The sequence below is a fragment of the Haliotis rufescens genome, unplaced genomic scaffold, assembly GCF_023055435.1.
Source record: "Haliotis rufescens isolate VD_foot unplaced genomic scaffold, xgHalRufe1.0.p SCAF_14, whole genome shotgun sequence".
NCBI classification, from domain to species: domain Eukaryota; kingdom Metazoa; phylum Mollusca; class Gastropoda; order Lepetellida; family Haliotidae; genus Haliotis; species Haliotis rufescens.
The window spans coordinates 3,445,810-3,466,002 of NW_025963824.1; the positions used below are offsets into that span (position 1 = coordinate 3,445,810).

The 20,193-nt window shown below is 41.0% G+C and overlaps 1 protein-coding gene across 3 annotated transcripts in view; it reads left to right on the forward strand.

The window, feature by feature from the left end:
• LOC124127908 overlaps nt 1-19,906 on the forward strand; it is a 51,696-nt gene extending 31,790 nt beyond the window's left edge. Inside the window, exons 3-11 of one of the 3 annotated variants that reach the window (XM_046491301.2) lie at nt 1,864-2,154; nt 3,393-3,513; nt 4,781-4,819; nt 8,137-8,150; nt 8,464-8,496; nt 11,267-11,347; nt 12,155-13,295; nt 16,343-16,417; nt 17,807-19,906. In XM_046491301.2, coding sequence (XP_046347257.1) covers nt 1,864-2,154; nt 3,393-3,513; nt 4,781-4,819; nt 8,137-8,150; nt 8,464-8,496; nt 11,267-11,347; nt 12,155-13,295; nt 16,343-16,417; nt 17,807-17,822 — 1,811 coding nt within the window. In that variant the 3' untranslated portion in view covers nt 17,823-19,906. The remainder of the gene's footprint in view (nt 1-1,863; nt 2,155-3,392; nt 3,514-4,780; nt 4,820-8,136; nt 8,151-8,463; nt 8,497-11,266; nt 11,348-12,154; nt 13,296-16,342; nt 16,418-17,806) is intronic. The other 2 variants (XM_046491302.2, XM_046491303.2) reach the window with 2 other exon arrangements.
• The last annotated feature ends 287 nt before the right edge of the window (nt 19,907-20,193 follow it).

The following is a 20,193-nucleotide window of genomic DNA, read 5'->3' on the forward strand; positions in this document are numbered from 1 at the left end:
ATATAACATAGATGTACAATATACAACATATAACATACAACACACAATATACAACATAGATGTACAATATACAACATACAACATACAACACACAATATACAACATAGAAGTACAATATACAACATATAACATACAACACACAATATACAACATAGATGTACAATATACAACATACAACATACAACACACAATATACAACATAGATGTACAACATCCAACATATCACATACAACACACAATATACAACAAAGATGTACAATATGCACTATGCATACAATGTACAACACACAATATACAACATAGAAGTACAATATACAACATACTACAAACAATATATACATACAACACAGAGGTACTATATACAATATGCAACGTACAACGTACAACACACAATATACAACAGGGAAACACAAATGCAACACAATATACAACACATAATATACAACATATAAACACAAATGCAACACAATATACAACACATAATATACAACATAGAAACACAAATGCAACACAATATACAACATAGAAACACAAATGCAACACAATATACAACACACAACATACAACACATAAGTACAATATACAATATGCAACGTACAACGAACAACACATAATATACAACAGAGAAACACAAATGCAACACAACATACAACACGTAATATACAACATAGAAGTACAATATACAATATGCAACGTACAACGTACAACACACAATATAAAACATAGAAGTACAATATACAATATGCAACGTACAACACAGAATATACAACATAGAACTACAATGTACAACATACAACACAAAATATACAACATAGAAGTACAATATGCAACGTACAACGTACAACACACAATATAAAACATAGAAGTACAATATACAATATGCAACGTACAACGTACAACACACAATATACAACATAGAACAACAATGTACAACATACAACACACAATATAAAACATAGAAGTACAATATACAATATGCAACGTACAACGTACAACACACAATATAAAACATAGAGTGAGTTAGTGAGTATGGTTTTACGCTGCTTTTAGCAGTATTCCAGCAATATCATGGCTGGGGACACCAAAAAATGGGCTTCACACATTGTACACATGCATATGTGGGGAATCGAACCCGGGTCTTCGGCGTGACGAGCCAACGCTTCAACCACAAGGCTCCTCCACCGCCCCTATACAACATAGAAGTACAACACACAATATACAACATACACTACACATGAGTTTCCCGGTCCATGAACGTACGTTATTTCCAACTGATCAACACATATGATGTGAGCAAACGACCAAGGGTAGGTACAATCCCGTAGAATGAATCATAACAGTACAATAACCATGTACAGTAAACTACGTTTATAACGAAACACGCTTATAACGAACTGACCGATATAAATAACATGTTTTGGTCGCGGCCATGTGTTGTATATATGTTATATATGTATATATGCTTATACCGAACTACGGTAATTGCGAACTAAAATTAGTGGTCCTTTTGAGTTCGATTTAACCGTAGTTTACTGTAATACGATTACCTAATGTATGAGCTTTGTAATTTTGTTTTACCATATCATACTCTGTGACGTCACTAACCCTCCCTTGCTCCATAAGCATATCCTAGGTCTTGTTGGAAATGTTTCTTTGTCAAAGCAACACTGAACATGAGGGGCGGTCGGGGAGCCCAGTGGTTAGAGCGTTCGCTCGTCACGCCGAAGACCCGGGTTCAATTCCCGACATGGGTAAAATGTGTGAAGCCCATTTCTGGTGTCCCCCGCCTTGATGTTGCTGGAATATTGCTAAAAGCGGCGTAAAACCCTACTCACTCACTCACTGAACATGTGGTCTTTGCAGTGCTGTCTGTCCGTGGAGCCACGCCCTGTGATTGGGGGACGTATGGCGAACACTGCAACCTCACCTGCCCCCTCAACTGCCACACCAACGTCGACAGACAACTTCGTCACTGTCACCAGCAGACAGGCCGATGCTCGGAGGGATGTATCGCGGGATGGTACGGTGACAGGTGTGAGACACGCTGCAGCCAGAACTGCCTCAATGACGTCTGTATTCGCCTGAATGGACAGTGCCACCTGGGTTGTAAAGACAATCACACCAACACGGGAGACTACTGTAATGTCACTAAAGGTAAGCTTCCACAACTCGGGACCGTGAAGATCCGGGGTAGAATAGGTCTTCAGCAACCCATGCTTGCCCTAAAAGACGACTATGCTTGTCATAAGAGGCGACTAACGGGATCGGGTGGTCAGACTCCCAGACTTGGTTGATGCATGTCATCGTATCCCAATTGCTTGGATCGATGCTCATGATGTCAATCACTGGATTGTCTGGTCCAGACTTGATTATTTACAGACCGCCGTCATATAGCTTGAATATTGCTGAGTTAAATCACAAATATCATCATCATCATCATCATCATCATCCACAAGTCGGCTGTTGTTTAATGCAAAGAACGATTGGCAGCTGCCTTAGTCATCACAAGTACACGAGCGTTGCTACCAGTGTGTTCAAATACAAACACTATCTTAAAACACTTCATAGTCCAAGATGTGAATTATTCTTCGGAAACAATGTTTCAGATTAATCATGTTTGCCTTCACTGTTACAAATGATTCCAGTGATATTCCTATCGTCATCATCTGGAATGGCATCACAACGTTGTCGACGTTTCGGTGATCTTTCAATATCACGGCTATTTTGCCTTTGGAATCTGTTCTACGGATAATCGAGACTTGTTTTTCTCTGGCGCTGACGTTCTATATCATTTGATATTTTAGTGAAACTGCAGATGTGTATAGCCTGCCCCTTGACATTGGTTGTGTTTTAAAAACCCACACGTCAAAAACCATGCAAGCATTCGTGACCAACTCGTGTTATTCCGGAACAAGCCGAATAGCGACTCCCTCGTGGCCATTGTCGCGTCTGGGTTTCGTTTAAGCGCAAACGGGCATAGCTAAAAGAATTGTCAACTCGTTGCGTAATGATTCACGTATATTTGCCCCCAATATCATATACGTTCCAGTTGCTCTTGGGGACACATCGTGACTTACAGTATTATACAGTATGACTGAACACATTAAACTGTGCTTTGGGTATATTTTTTAATGCAAGACATTCGTAAATTCAAAACATATTACTGAGGGATTCTTCGGCCGAAGTACTTGAAGTCCTATGCGCATTCTGATCGGTTTGTCGTATTTTCGCACATAACATTCATCGATAGGGGACGAGTCATGCAGGTTACGGAAAAGGGCGAGTGGTGACGAATGCCATGCAAGAAGTAGTTTTCTGTTTGAAAGTCCGCTGAGGTATTTCACGTCCTTCAGGCATCTATTGATGAACATATTGTTTTATTTCATATAAAGAAATTGGGCCATCTGACAGCGACTCCGATGACCAAGACAGCGGGTTGGTCAGTATCCTGGTCCCCCTCGCCGTCCTCATCATTTTAGTAGTAGCCGCTGTAGCCGGTTATTTCTTCTTGAGGTAAACTGTCTTCACCTTAGCAGTTTTTTTTCTTGATTTTAATTATTACGAATTCTTCTATTTGCGTCAAAAGTGCATCTAGTAAAGAATATGTTAACACTGTATAAGTATTTGATAAGGAGTAGAGAAGATGTCAACACTGGTAACAGAAGTATCATGTAAACTGGAATAGGGGGCACGGGTGGCCCAGTGAGGGTTAGGGGCCGCAGTTTCCGGTACAGAGTTACGTCCCTTGGGTACGCCAGAAACAAGCTCCTTCCCAGCGCGTGACACCTTCGCTACACTCTCGGTAACATCGCTTCCACCAGTGTGGGCGCGGCCATTTCAAGAATCTTGAAATTTGCCCTCTAACCCCACATGTAGTAACGTTAATACTTTTGTTTATGTCTTTGGGAATGCCATCATATTTCAATTTGAAAAGGTTTACGACTGACCATGTTTTCCAGATGGATTTACTTTATTGTTTTGATAATCAGGTTGTTTCGAGATTGCAGACTAACGGAAAATCAACTAACTTCTCCCTTACATTCTTACTATATCAATAACATGATAGTTTTAATGAAACAGAAATTCAAATTGACAAACGAAGAAAGTAACTTAGCAGCGATAAGTGTATTCGGCGTCACGACAGTCGTCACTTGTTTGTAAACTTAACGGTCATTCGGTTGCGAGTTCAACTCCAAGCATGGTTGTGGCCACCTATTCACAGTGGGGAGTTTTGACTGGTGGCAGCGACTGTATAGAGAGCTCCGGGAACGTACTATCGCTGTAAGGAGCTTGCGCCAGATACCAAGTTCCTCACAGCGATATCCCGTTCGCGGGGCTCTCTCTACACTATCGCTGAGACTCCTGAGACCTGCATCACTTCAGGCTCTCCTCCCACAAGCTGACACGCCGTGATATCACTGGAATACTCTTAAAAGTGGCGTTAAACCCAACTCACTCACTCACTTTTGTGTTTTGATTAGTGAGTGAGTATGGTTTTACGCCGCTTTTAGCAATATTCCAGCAATATCACGGTGGGGGACACCAGTAATGGGCTTCACACATTGTACCCATGTCGGGAATCGACCCGACCGCCCCTTTTAATTAGTACGATGCAGAGCAACCAGAACAACGAACATCATCTATGACATATACATTGTTTGGTTGACATGATAATCCCTTGTGGTGTAAGGGGCGTGTTGGCGATGGACTTTTCCCTGTATTTTTTATAGTATTGTTGTGTTGTCACTCAGGATTCTGATGAGTATAATTTTCTTTGTAGACATCGTCGGAACCGACACCGGACGAACTTAAATGAAAGGTACAGACGACTTATACTCATTTCCATACTAGTTAATATAATCAAGCATTGACTGTGTATTGTCTTCCGGTTTTGGGATTCATTACTCAATGAACTGTGTATTGTCTTCCGGTTTTGGGATTCATTACTCAATGAACCGTGTATTGTCTTCCGGTTTTGGGATTCATTACTTAATGAACTGTGTATTGTCTTCCGGTTTTGGGATTCATTACTTAATGAACCGTGTATTGTCTTCCGGTTTTGGGATTCATTACTTAATGAACTGTGTATTGTCTTCCGGTTTTGGGATTCATTACTTAATGAACTGTGTATTGTCTTCCGGTTTTGGGATTCATTACTTAATGAACCGTGTATTGTCTTCCGGTTTTGGGATTCATTACTTAATGAACCGTGTATTGTCTTCCGGTTTTGGGATTCATTACTTAATGAACTGTGTATTGTCTTCTGGTTTTGGGATTCATTACTCAATGAACTGTGTATTGTCTTCCGGTTTTGGGATTCATTACTTAATGAACTGTGTATTGTCTTCCGGTTTTGGGATTCATTACTTAATGAACTGTGTATTGTCTTCCGGTTTTGGGATTCATTACTTAATGAACCGTGTATTGTCTTCCGGTTTTGGGATTCATTACTTAATGAACTGTGTATTGTCTTCCGGTTTGGGGATTCATTACTCAATGAACCGTGTATTGTCTTCCGGTTTTGGGATTCATTACTTAATGAACCGTGTATTGTCTTCCGGTTTTGGGATTCATTACTCAATGAACCGAGAAAAAACCCACAGTCAATGCTTATAATTAAATTTGACAACGTAAACCATGTTTTATCTACACTAGTGTAACAAAAAACAGATGTATATATCACAGCAGACAAAAAATACGAGATTGATAAACATTCCAGGTGTATGAATACATACTGTGGCGTGACATGAATCAGGTGATTGTTTAATTTATGCGAATAACTTGACACGCCTACACAGTCAGTAGCCAATCAACGGAGAGTAGGGTCAAAACAATGTTCATAGGACCTGTCAATTAAGGCAAGAGGCGATAAGAACTGCAACAGTCAGACTGTGTAAGGAACTGGAAGAAATATGTCCGAGTGAAGGCGGCCGATTCAAAAGACATTGTCAGTTACCGCCAGATTCAAACATAACTTGCCTAATTACGGTAAAACACAGTTGGAGAAATGCTAGCTAGACATGAAACCTGACGACATGAAAGTTAAACTGTGTCGAGCGGGAAAAAAAACAGGCGAGCGAGCCTGCACGTTTGCTGTTTCATTCACTCTCTGCCTTTGGTTACAAAGGATAGTTTGGACAATGAATATTCATGAATGTCGCTAAATGTCATATACATGACGATGCATGTGAGTAGAAAGGGAATTCCCTCGAAAGGGCATTCCCCGACATTCCTCAGTAATAAAAGTAGTGCGCCTCGATGGGCGTGGCTTAATATATTACATTCATTGGGAATAAATGCAATAACACCTGACCAATTCAGCTAATCAAAATGCAGGAATTTCAATGAACACAACGAAAATTTAATTATTGTTGTGTACTTCTGAATTTATTTTTCAATGATATGTTGTATATATTTTTACCCGAATTCCAGGCTGATCTTATGATTAGCCGTGGTTTGTGAGAACTATACCCATGAACAGTAAACTACGTTTATAACGAATATGCTTTTAACGAAGTGACCGATATAACGAAATTATTTTTTAGTCCGGGCCATTTGTTGTATATGTTGTATATATGCTTATAACGAACTGCAGTTATTACGAACTAAAATTAGTGGTTCCCTATGAGTTCGTTACAACCGTAGTTTACTCTACTTTGGCTTCACCAAGGACGTAACTGGGAACGATTTCTATCACTTTGGGCTTTCCCCAGCTTGAAGCTGACGCCTTGATACCTGAAATACGGTAAACTACGGTCTTCGCCAACTCTGCCATGCTTGTGCTTTTGACACAGAGGTCCATCCATGGTATGACCCGGAATATGTAGAGGGCGTCATGGAAAATGATGAATACAAAAATCTTTGGAATAGGCCGGTATACAGCCTCAGACGTATCCAGGCCAAGGAACCTTTTTGATAAATCCAATGAAATCATTTACATCATTGAATTTTCTGTCCCTTTTGACACTAGGTGATTGACAAGATTCAGAAAAAAACCATGGCAAATATGCAGGCCTCGCTTTCGAAATTTTACGCTTGCATCCCAAGCAACAAGTTGTCCGACTCCCAATTGTTCCCGGTGCCTTAGGTTTGGTACCTCCCAATCTGTTGACTGACATTGGGAGAGTACACGGGTTTGCTACCAGAAATATACAGCCCTCCTGACAATCTGGGTAATACAGAAGGCTGCAGTGTTGGGGAGTCTTCACATTCCCCGAAATGCTCTGGGTGGGTTGGACTAGGCAGCGCTTCCTAGGAGAAGTCCCATTCCCTGTCTGGGCTGCGTGTAGAGGGGGCAAGGGCCCTGAGCTGATGATGAGCCTAACCAGCCTGACTGTGCCAGGATCACCCAAACCCTCTTTGCTTCATTTTTAATTTTAATCCGTAAATAATAATAATAATAATAATAATAATAATAATAGTAAGGAGTGTGGAGCAGTGAGGTTGAAGTAACACAGTACGGCTGAATTTTGTTTAAAATGTTTAAATTTTACTGAATAACAACTTTAACTTGTATGACTAAAATATGTAATAAATGTTGATTTCTGGGTTTTTAATGGTGGTTCAGTTTGATTATTCGATATGAGCAAATCTTTGACACGAGCTGACAGTAGCGCCAGATTTGATGCCAATTGTTTACAAATGATGTTTCTTTATTTGTCTTGTTACATAAGACTTTAGTAAGGACATATACACATTTGAGTGTCCAAATGATGTCCGATGCAAATACTTATTTTGACTTTTACCATACGTTCCCACGAATATTTACCTTTGCTTTGCGTGTGTTTGTGACGGTTGTGAAGCCTGGTATCATTAAGTATCAGTACTTATTGACCGTGATAAACTCAGGCTTTGGATTTGGACAGAATCGTACGACAGAAAGCTCTTTTAGCAGAGATGTCTAATGATTGTGGAAATGTTTTTGCCACGTATCGTGAACTCATTGTGCATTAAGCCATTAGCAAATACCTAATATCTTAAAACAAAAATCTGATATATATATATATAAAATGAAATAAGTAAAATGCTTTTCCAAAAACTTAGAATTTCACCTGGAGATGTGTTGTAATATATCGTAATAACCATATCTAACCATCTAAGGTATCATGTCAATCTATCTTGCTTTTTTTGTTTTAGTTGTCGAGAAGAAAGTGAGTATTATCCATTTTAGTTGTAGTTACTAGTTTAACTCGGTTACGTTGAATATGATTGCTTTCTTCATATACGAAGCTATGCATGTTACCAGGCTCCAAGCAAGACTTAATGTCAGAAATCGGTTTGCATTGATGTGCCAGTTATTACTATTATTAAAATCCAACTTGAAAGTAAACGTGTCAGATGGCTAGATTGTAGTTTGTGTCAATTGGATATCTCTGAATGCATTGTGCAGCGCTCGAACAATGTGGGGCATTATTTGTATTTTGATGTTAGTTCTTTTATCAATCAAACTTCTTTTCTTTGTAGTGGCGTTGATTGATAGCCCGTTTAAAAAAGGCGGTAAGTAGATGGTATTATCATTTAACTTAAGCATTTATCCATGACATAAGCTTATGACATAAACACATGTATGTCATACCCCAATGACATGAGTATGCAAATTAGATATGCAAATTAGATAACCGGAAGAGCGAGCGGTTTGATTTGAAACTATATATTATAAGTGAAGTTACACAAGAGATATAATCAGATTACACAGAATCGTTGTTGTTACGGTTATTAAAGTTATTCAATTATTCTGCAAAAGTCTGTTCAAGTATTTTGTTTAAAATAATCCGAGGAACTCTTTTTCTCAGCGAATTGTTTATTTTGGTTTACATGGCTATGGAAAACATGTATCACCACGCACGATCTATACGTAAGATTTCGACAAGTTGCTGATGTTAATGTTTAATGCAAATATTCCTTAATTTGGAAGCAAAAATGTGAAAATGATAAATAGAATTCATCACTCGTGTTTTTTAATATGGGAAATATCAACCTCGTCCCGTTTATCGGTATTTGCCTCGCCAAAGGCTCGGCAAATACCGATTAACTAAGACTCGGTTGATATTTCCCATATTAAAAAACACTCGTGATGAATCCTCTATTTTATAGCCACTAGCCAATTAATGGTGGCTTTTCCGTAAATGAGATATATAAACAATTTGATGATGTCTTGTTCTTAAGGAGCGATGGGGTAGCCTGTGTTTAAAGCGTTCGATTCACCATATGGACACAGTGATTGAGCACGTTTCTGTGATATTTATGGAAAATGTATGAATCAAAACTCACTCCTTGTTCGTCTAGTCCTCTGATGTGCCCAGTCACCTGCTGTAGGTTGAATCATAAACACCACTCACTCACTCCTTGTTCGTCTAGTCCTCTGATGTGGCCAGTCACCTGCTGTAGGTTGAATCATAAACAACACTCACTCACCCCTTGTTCGTCTAGTCCTCTGATGTGTCCAGTCACCTGCTGTAGGTTGAATCATTAACAACACTCACTCACCCCTTGTTCGCCATGTCCTCCGATGTCCCCAGTCCCCTGCTGTAGGTTGAATCATAAAACAACACTCACTCACCCCTTGTTCGCCATGTCCTCCGATGTCCCCAGTCCCCTGCTGTAGGTTGAATCATAAAACAACACTCACTCACTCCTTGTTCGTCTTGTCCTCCGATGTCCCCAGTCCCCTGCTGTAGGTTGAATCATAAAACAACACTCACTCACCCCTTGTTCGCCATGTCCTCCGATGTCCCCAGTCCCCTGCTGTAGGTTGAATCATAAAACAACACTCACTCACCCCTTGTTCGTCTTGTCCTCTGATGTGCCCAGTCACCTGCTGTAGGTTGAATCATAAAACAACACTCACTCACCCCTTGTTCGCCATGTCCTCCGATGTCCCCAGTCCCCTGCTGTAGGTTGAATCATAAAACAACACTCACTCACCCCTTGTTCGCCATGTCCTCCGATGTCCCCAGTCCCCTGCTGTAGGTTGAATCATAAAACAACACTCACTCACCCCTTGTTCGTCTTGTCCTCTGATGTGCCCAGTCACCTGCTGTAGGTTGAATCATAAAACAACACTCACTCACCCCTTGTTCGCCATGTCCTCCGATGTCCCCAGTCCCCTGCTGTAGGTTGAATCATAAAACAACACTCACTCACCCCTTGTTCGTCTAGCCCTCTGATGTGCCCAGTCACCTGCTGTAGGTTGAATCATAAACAACACTCACTCACCCCTTGTTCGTCTTGTCCTCTGATGTGTCCAGTCCCCTGCTGTAGGTTGAATCATAAACAACACTCACTCACTCCTTGTTCGTCTAGTCCTCTGATGTGTCCAGTCACCTGCTGTAGGTTGAATCATAAACAACACTCACTCACCCCTTGTTCGTCTAGTCCTCTGATGTGCCCAGTCACCTGCTGTAGGTTGAATCATAAACAACACTCACTCACCCCTTGTTCGTCTAGTCCTCTGATGTGCCCAGTCACCTGCTGTAGGTTGAATCATAAAACAACACTCACTCACCCCTTGTTCGTCTAGTCCTCTGATGTGTCCAGTCACCTGCTGTAGGTTGAATCATAAACAAAACTCACTCACCCCTTGTTCGTCTAGTCCTCTGATGTGCCCAGTCACCTGCTGTAGGTTGAATCATAAACAACACTCACTCACCCCTTGTTCGTCTAGTCCTCTGATGTGCCCAGTCAACTGCTGTAGGTTGAATCATAAACACCACTCACTCACTCCTTGTTCGTCTAGTCCTCTGATGTGCCCAGTCACCTGCTGTAGGTTGAATCATAAACAACACTCACTCACCCCTTGTTCGTCTAGTCCTCTGATGTGTCCAGTCACCTGCTGTAGGTTGAATCATAAACAACACTCACTCACCCCTTGTTCGTCTTGTCCTCTGATGTGTCCAGTCACCTGCTGTAGGTTGAATCATAAACAACACTCACTCACCCCTTGTTCGTCTAGTCCTCTGATGTGCCCAGTCACCTGCTGTAGGTTGAATCATAAACAAAACTCACTCACCCCTTGTTCGTCTAGTCCTCTGATGTGTCCAGTCACCTGCTGTAGGTTGAATCATAAACAACACTCACTCACTCCTTGTTCGTCTAGTCCTCTGATGTGCCCAGTCACCTGCTGTAGGTTGAATCATAAACAACACTCACTCACCCCATGTTCGTCTAGTCCTCTGATGTGCAGATTGAATCGTAAACAGCAGAGTAAGGATGATTTCATTTAAAATTCCTGGCCATAAACACATTTTACTTTTATTTCTTGACACAGAAACAAGTGAAGTTCCACATCCTGACTCTGTAGACCAAGGGCCAAGAGGAAGCTCTGGCAACACTGGAGTCATGGGCAAAGGTAGGGGTTGTTTTTCATATATCCAACCGCATTTCATCGTAAAGTCAGCCAGTATTAAATATCACTTCTGTTAGTTTTGGAATTGTTTACGACCTATAAACAAACACTTTTTTGTGTTTCCCCGGTTGTTTGTTTGTATCAAACGCACGTCTCTGTGTGGCTTGTCTGAAGGTATTACTGCCTTCAGTTAACTCAATTTCAATTTATCCTTTTGAAGGATGGAAACATATCTATTCCAAGTACAAATACAAGACCTTTGTGTCATCAGCAATATTCGGAATCGTTTATCATCATAACTTGCATATTTCATGTCAGCTCTCAAAAAATCCGTTACAGTACCTCATGATGACCCGTTATATGAAATATGCAATTTAACTGTATGCAACCACATTTTAATGTACAGTCTGTAAACACGAAATATCACTTCAGTAACTTTAGGAATTGTTATCGACCTACAACAAATCATTTTTCGGTGATGCCATCGTAGTTTTGATCAAATGAACAATGTATTGCCATCCCTTCAGTCACTGCGTGTCTGTAGGCATTAATATGTAGCCTTTGTGGTCATACATTCTCAAATTAAACTCCTTTCTTAATGTCTCATATCACATGATGGAAACAATGCTGTCGCAATTACCATACCCAGAGAGGACCTTTGTGTCATTCGCAAATACGAAATCATTCAGGAGGTTATAACTGATACATTATAGGTAATCTCCATGCCATAATTACAGTAAGTACTTCATGCTGACACTCATCATATGAAATATGAAATTTAACTGTCTAAATGATAATATTATTCAACAGATGCATTGGACCGAGAAATAGCCAAAACTAAAGAGGTCTTCCTGGAGACCTCCATCTTCTGGACAGTGAAGGACATGCTGGAGAAGTGCGGGCACGTGACAATGAGTGGAGCGGCAGGTGGAGGGAAGAGATCCATTGCTGTCATGTTGGGGGCACATTATCAAGAACAGGGATTTCAACTGGTTCATGTTGTTGACGTTTGCAGATTCAAGCTGTCTGAATACATTGGCCTTGAGAAGGATGTGTGTTTTATATTTCATGACATATTGAGGACGCTAGACTTCTCACAGGACGTTTCCCAGCTCCGGGACATGCTGCGGGACCTCCGACAATGTCAGGGTGAAGACATGGATGAACGTGAAACAGGCGAGCGACTTAGGTACAAGGTTTATGCTATTATTACCACAAACATGCATAATGTCAAAACTGGAATATCCCAACTTGAGGAACAAGAAAACATCTTCTTCAAAGGACCTTCATTCCTTGACTTGACAGACATGTCATACACAGTTGAAGAGAAGAAGGAAATATTTCTCCAGCATTGTAAAAATCGTCAAATAGCATTAGACGTGGACAAGATTTGTCAATTTGAACAAACTTTCCTAGGCTTTCCTCAAACGTGCAAACTTTTTTTCGAATTTCAAAACTTTCAAAAATATTCGGAACGCTTTTTTCAGGCGCCTTTCCGTTATCTTAGGGAAGAACTTCTGACAATTCTTCAAGGCCTTAATGACAAGGCTGCTGCCCTGATTGTGATGTTTCTGAGTGACGATGACCTCAACATTCACCAAGTAGAAAGTCAGTCTGACAACCAAGTGCTGGAGGCTATCTTCGCATCAGTGGAGGATGTAGTACACATATCATCCAGGACAGCAGTTGCCATGGCAATCAGACAATTCCGGGGTACTTTTTTCACCAAAGGAGACATTACAGGGTTTTCACATCGTACCGTATATAATGCGTGTGCTTGTGCCCTGTTTGATATCAACCCTTCCTTTGTCCTGAAGCACTGCCGTGCACAATTCCTCGATGAGTATGTACAAGGTGGACAAGGGGACACAACCGTCGTCAGCAAGTACGAGCCACGTGTTTACTTGTCGGATCTCTACACCGAGGCCCTAGAGGAAAGATTGGCTGATGTGTATATATCTGCTTTTTCTATATAAAGTCAATTACTACAATCCATTAATGTGAAAGTTAAAAAATGTACTTCATTTTACACAAAAACGTTACGTTAAACCTCATTCATCTCACCTCAACTCATCTATTTGAAAAAACGAGACGTTAAACCTCATTCACCTCACTTCACCTGAGACAACGAGACGTTAAACCTCATTCACCTCACCTCACCTGAGACAACGAGACGTTAAACCTCATTCACCTCACCTCACCTGAGACAACGAGACGTTAAACCTCATTCACCTCACCTCACCTGAGACAACGAGACGTTAAACCTCATTCACCTCACCTCACCTGAGACAACGAGACGTTAAACCTCATTCACCTCACTTCACCTGAGACAACGAGACGTTAAACCTCATTCACCTCACTTCACCTGAGACAACGAGACGTTAAACCTCATTCACCTCACCTACACCCATTTGACACCATGTGACTTTAAATCTGATCCACCTCACCTCACCTGAGACAACGAGACGTTAAACCTCATTCACCTCACCTCACCTGAGACAACGAGACGTTAAACCTCATTCACCTCACCTCACCTGAGACAACGAGACGTAAAACCTCATTCACCTCACTTCACCTGAGACAACGAGACGTTAAACCTCATTCACCTCACTTCACCTGAGACAACGAGACGTTAAACCTCATTCACCTCACCTACACCTATTTGACACCATGTGACTTTAAATCTGATCCACCTCACCTCACCTGAGACAACGAGACGTTAAACCTCATTCACCTCACCTCACCTGAGACAACGAGACGTTAAACCTCATTCACCTCACCTCACCTGAGACAACGAGACGTTAAACCTCATTCACCTCACTTCACCTGAGACAACGAGACGTTAAACCTCATTCACCTCACCTCACCTGAGACAACGAGACGTTAAACCTCATTCACCTCACCTGACCTATTTGACTCAACAACCTGACGTTATACTCACGTTACCCAACCACACCTATTTGATGCAACAACCTGACGTTATACTCACTTTACCCAACCACACCTATTTGATGCAACAACCTGACGTTATACTCACTTTACCCCACCACACCTATTTGATGCAACAACCTGACGTTATACTCACTTTACCCAACCACACCTATTTGATGCAACAACCTGACGTTATACTCACTTTACCCCACCACACCTATTCGATTCAACAACCTGACGTTATACTCACTTTACCCAACCACACCTATTTGACACAACAACCTGACGTTATACTCACTTTACCCAACCATACCTATTTGACACAACAACCTGACGTTATACTCACTTTACCCCACCATACCTATTTGATGCAACAACCTGACGTTATACTCACTTTACCCCACCACACCTATTTGACGCAACAACGTGACGTTATACTCACTTTACCCCACCATACCTATTTGATGCAACAACCTGACGTTATACTCACTTTACCCCACCACACCTATTTGACGCAACAACGTGACGTTATACTCACTTTACCCCACCATACCTATTTGACGCAACAACGTGACGTTATACTCACTTTACCCCACCACACCTATTTGACGCAACAACCTGACGTTATACTCACTTTACCCCACCATACCTATTTGACACAACAACCTGACGTTATACTCACTTTACCCCACCATATCTATTTGACACAACAACGTGACGTTATACTCACTTTACCCCACCATACCTATTTGACACAACAACCTGACGTTATACTCACTTTACCCCACCACACCTATTTGACACAACAACCTGACGTTATACTCACTTTACCCCACCACACCTATTTGACGCAACAACCTGACGTTATACTCACTTTACCCCACCATACCTATTTGACACAACAACCTGACGTTATACTCACTTTACCCCACCATACCTATTTGACGTAACAACGTGACGTTATACTCACTTTACCCAACCACACCTATTTGACGCAACAACGTGACGTTATACTCACTTTACCCCACCACACCTATTTGACACAACAACCTGACGTTATACTCACTTTACCCCACCATACCTATTTGACGTAACAACGTGACGTTATACTCACTTTACCCCACCATACCTATTTGACGCAACAACCTGACGTTATACTCACTTTACCCCACCATACCTATTTGACACAACAACGTGACGTTATACTCACTTTACCCCACCATACCTATTTGACACAACAACCTGACGTTATACTCACTTTACCCCACCATACCTATTTGACGCAACAACGTGACGTTATACTCACTTTACCCCACCACACCTATTTGACACAACAACCTGACGTTATACTCACTTTACCCCACCATACCTATTTGACGCAACAACGTGACGTTATACTCACTTTACCCCACCATACCTATTTGACGCAACAACGTGACGTTATACTCACTTTACCCCACCACACCTATTTGACGCAACAACGTGACGTTATACTCACTTTACCCCACCACACCTATTTGACACAACAACCTGACGTTATACTCACTTTACCCCACCATACCTATTTGACGCAACAACGTGACGTTATACTCACTTTACCCCACCATACCTATTTGACGCAACAACGTGACGTTATACTCACTTTACCCCACCACACCTATTTGACGCAACAACCTGACGTTATACTCACTTTACCCCACCACACCTATTTGACACAACAACCTGACGTTATACTCACTTTACCCCACCATACCTATTTGACGCAACAACGTGACGTCAATCCGCATTCACTTGACCTCACCTCACCTAACCTATTGGACACAACAGCATGACTTTAAACCAATTTTCATTGATTCATTCATACAGTTTTCTAATTTTCTTTTGTGCCCACTGGAAACTGTTTTGTCGGCTAGACAAGACTGGTTGTTCTGTGGAGTTGATATTTTATATTAAATAACTAAGATGATTGAAAATGTTCAAATGATATGTCTTACTTTACAACTTTACAAATTATGTATCACCAACGATGCTAATAATTTTTTTTTTTTCATTTACTTTTTTCATCAGAATTGGGAGTAAAGGAATCAATCAAGGGAAAAATGGAATCAAAGGGAGGGTGCAACACTGGAACCATAAGCAAAGGTAACTATGGAATAAAACATGGTGCAACACTGGAACCATAAGCAAAGGTAACTATAGAATCAAAGGGAGGGTGCAACACTGGAACCATAAGCAAAGGTAACTATGGAATCAAAGGGAGGGTGCAACACTGGAACCATAAGCAAAGGTAACTATGGAATAAAACATGGTGCAACACTGGAACAATAAGCAAAGGTAACTATGGAATATAACATGGTGCAACACTGGAACAATAAACAAAGGTAACTATGGAATAAAACATGGTGCAACACTGGAACAATAAACAAAGGTAACTATGGAATAAACCATGGTGCAACACTGGAACAATAAGCAAAGGTAACTATGGAATAAAACATGGTGCAACACTGGAACAATAAACAAAGGTAACTATGGAATAAAACATGGTGCAACACTGGAACCATAAGCAAAGGTAACTATGGAATAAAACATGGTGCAGCACTGGAACCATAAGCAAAGGTAACTATGGAATAAAACATGGTGCAACACTGGAACAATAAACAAAGGTAACTATGGAATATAACATGGTGCAACACTGGAACAATAAACAAAGGTAACTATGGAATAAAACATGGTGCAACACTGGAACAATAAACAAAGGTGACTATGGAATAAAACATGGTGCAACACTGGAACAATAAGCAAAGGTAACTATGGAATAAAACATGGTGCAACACTGGAACAATAAACAAAGGTAACTATGGAATAAAACATGGTGCAACACTGGAACAATAAACAAAGGTAACTATGGAATAAAACATGGTGCAACACTGGAACAATAAACAAAGGTGACTATGGAATAAAACATGGTGCAACACTGGAACAATAAACAAAGGTGACTATGGAATAAAACATGGTGCAACACTGGAACAATAAGCAAAGGTAACTATGGAATAAAACATGGTGCAACACTGGAACAATAAACAAAGGTAACTATGGAATAAAACATGGTGCAACACTGGAACAATAAACAAAGATAACTATAATGGCAATTACTAATCTTTCTAAAATTAAATGTCATTGTCATTTTTCCTAGAATATGTTGCACTGCGTTTTCTTCTATACATTGCAAATAAGTGCCATGCAATTATTCCTTTATAAATCAGGTGAGCTACAGAGCCTTTGGCTCTAAATGTGTCGAGTATATTTGCATTTATAACACATAATCCAGTCCAGGGGCAAAGAACATACATTCGCTAACACATGTAATCAAACAACAGCACCAAAGTAATAACATTAAATATGTGTTGCCAATGCAAGGATAAGAAAATGCTTGGCGTGTGCTACATGAGAGTAAGGGAGCAGTGCTATTAGTGACATGTATTGGTTGGGAAGTGCATTATCATAATTTAAATCCTCTGATTTACCTGGTAGAATTACTGGACAATGAGATTGCAGAAACGAAGAAGTCCTTCGTGAAGACCTCCATCTACTGGATAGTGAAGGACATGCTGGAGAAGTGCGGACACGTGACAATGAGTGGTGCGGCAGGGGGCGGAAAGAAATCCATTGCTGTCATGTTGGGGGCACATTATCAAGAACTGGGATTTCAACTGATGTATGTTGCTGACGTTTGCAGATTCAAGCTGTCTGAACACATTGGTCTTGGAAAGGATGTGTGTTTCATATTTCACGACATATTCAGGACACAAGACTTGAAAGATGTATCTCACCTTCGAGACCTTCTCCAGGAACTCCAACAATATTTTGTAAAATTCTCATCCAGGTCTGAAACGAAAAGCGGTAAGCGATCATCTGCCAGAAAAAAAACAAGGGTGTACGCCATTTTCACAACAAACATCCACGATGCTAAAAGCAGAATACCACAACTTGGGGAACTGGACACCTTTTTCTTCAAAGGCTCTTCAAGTTTTGACTTGACATATACGTCATCCTGCCAATACACAGTAGAGGAGAAGAAGGCCATCTTCATGAATCATTGTAAACATGATCAAACATCATTTGATGTAGATACAATCTGTAAGTTTGATCAGTCCTCTCTTGGATTTCCTCAAACATGCAAACTATTTGTTGAATACCTGAATTTTCAACGCCATTGTGAAGATTTCTTCCGGGATCCTTTCCATTACTTAAGAGAGGAACTTGTCTCAATTCTTCAATGCATGAATGAGCAGCCGGCTGCGCTTGTTCTAATGTTCCTGTGTTCAGATAAGTTGAATTTGCGTGAGTTAGAAAGATCTGAGAACTCAATCCTTGAAGATCTCTTGAAGACAGCGAAAGGTGTTGTTCCAATAAAAACGCGAACATCAGTTGTCATGGCTGTCAGAAGATTCCGTGGTACGTTTTTCACCAAAGGAGACATCACAGGATTTTCACACCAAACGGTATATAATGCCTGTGCTTCTGCCTTGTTTGATATCAACCCATCCTTCACCTTGGAGCATTGTCATCTCCAATTCCTTCGTGACTATGTACATGTTCAGTCCGGGGACACCACGACTGTTGACAAATATAAGCCCCTGATCTTGCTGTCAGAGGTATATGGTGAGATCTATGCCAAACGATTGGCTGGCACACCGATCAGTCATCCTTAAGTGAAGGAATAAACAGTGTACAAAATACGAAGTATCGAATAGATAAGGATTTGAAATCAGCGAGTACTACTTTGTATGTACTTACTTTGTATGTAGAAGACAAGACTAGTGATCTCAGTAGCTGAGTTTAGCCGATAATAACAGGGTACGAGGCAAATGTGCAATCAGTCACGCCATGAGACTACTTCTTGATCGATATACCTACATATTGACCACACCTCGGCGGGATAAATGATAAAACATTTCCTTGATTGAAGCTAATAAGGCAATAGGTATGTTGTATATCTGCTGCCATAGCAGCCACATCTTGGCTGGACAATGTTGATAAAACACTTCCTTAACTGAAGCTGCTGGGGCATCTGTTGCATGATAGGACAATGACCATTCCAATTGTGTCATACACTGACCAACCTCCTTCTAAGCTTGTAACCAGTGCACACAATGCAAAGCTCAACTGCAACAGCTCGAGCACCCGAACAGGTGCAAGGTATTCATGTTTGCCCCTTGGGAAATCAGGTCAATGTTCAATATCCAAGGAAAGGTGACACTTGGGAAGTTGAAGTCATCCCCCTTGTCAAACAGTCTTGTGGAGAGTATTTCGTTTTTCATTTTTGAGAAATGGTCCTGAACCTCTGAGGAGTGAGTGAGTCAGTGAGCTGGGTTCAACAGTATGCCAGTTATATCTAGGCATGTCAGGTTAATGTGGGCGGGAAGCTCGAAGAGATGAATGTCTTAGACACGGGTATGATGCTGACAACCTCTGAACATTAAGATGCAACTATGGTCACCAGGTTTAGCAGTGAGTGAGTGCGTTGGGTTTAACGCCGATTTTAACAGTATTACAGTTATATCACGGCGTGTCAGCTTAATGTGGGAGGAAAGCCCGAAGTGATGCGAATCTCAGACGTTTACAACTTCGGTGAAACCCACGAGCACGGGTACGGTGCTGACAAACCAAGAAACATAATCGGGGCGAACCGGGTACGAACCCACAATCCTAGGTTTCTGGCGTGCCCAAGAGACGCAACTCGCGGCGTCTTAGACGACTGGGCCACCCGTGCCCCCACCAAGTTTAGTAACAAATGTCCCAAGCAACATGTCTCTCTTTGTGTGGATTTTAATGGTGATATGGAATCATGTACAAAGGAGGAATGGACATGTCTTTCATGTTTTAAAGTCAAGTGAAAAGTGTATAGTACCGGTGCA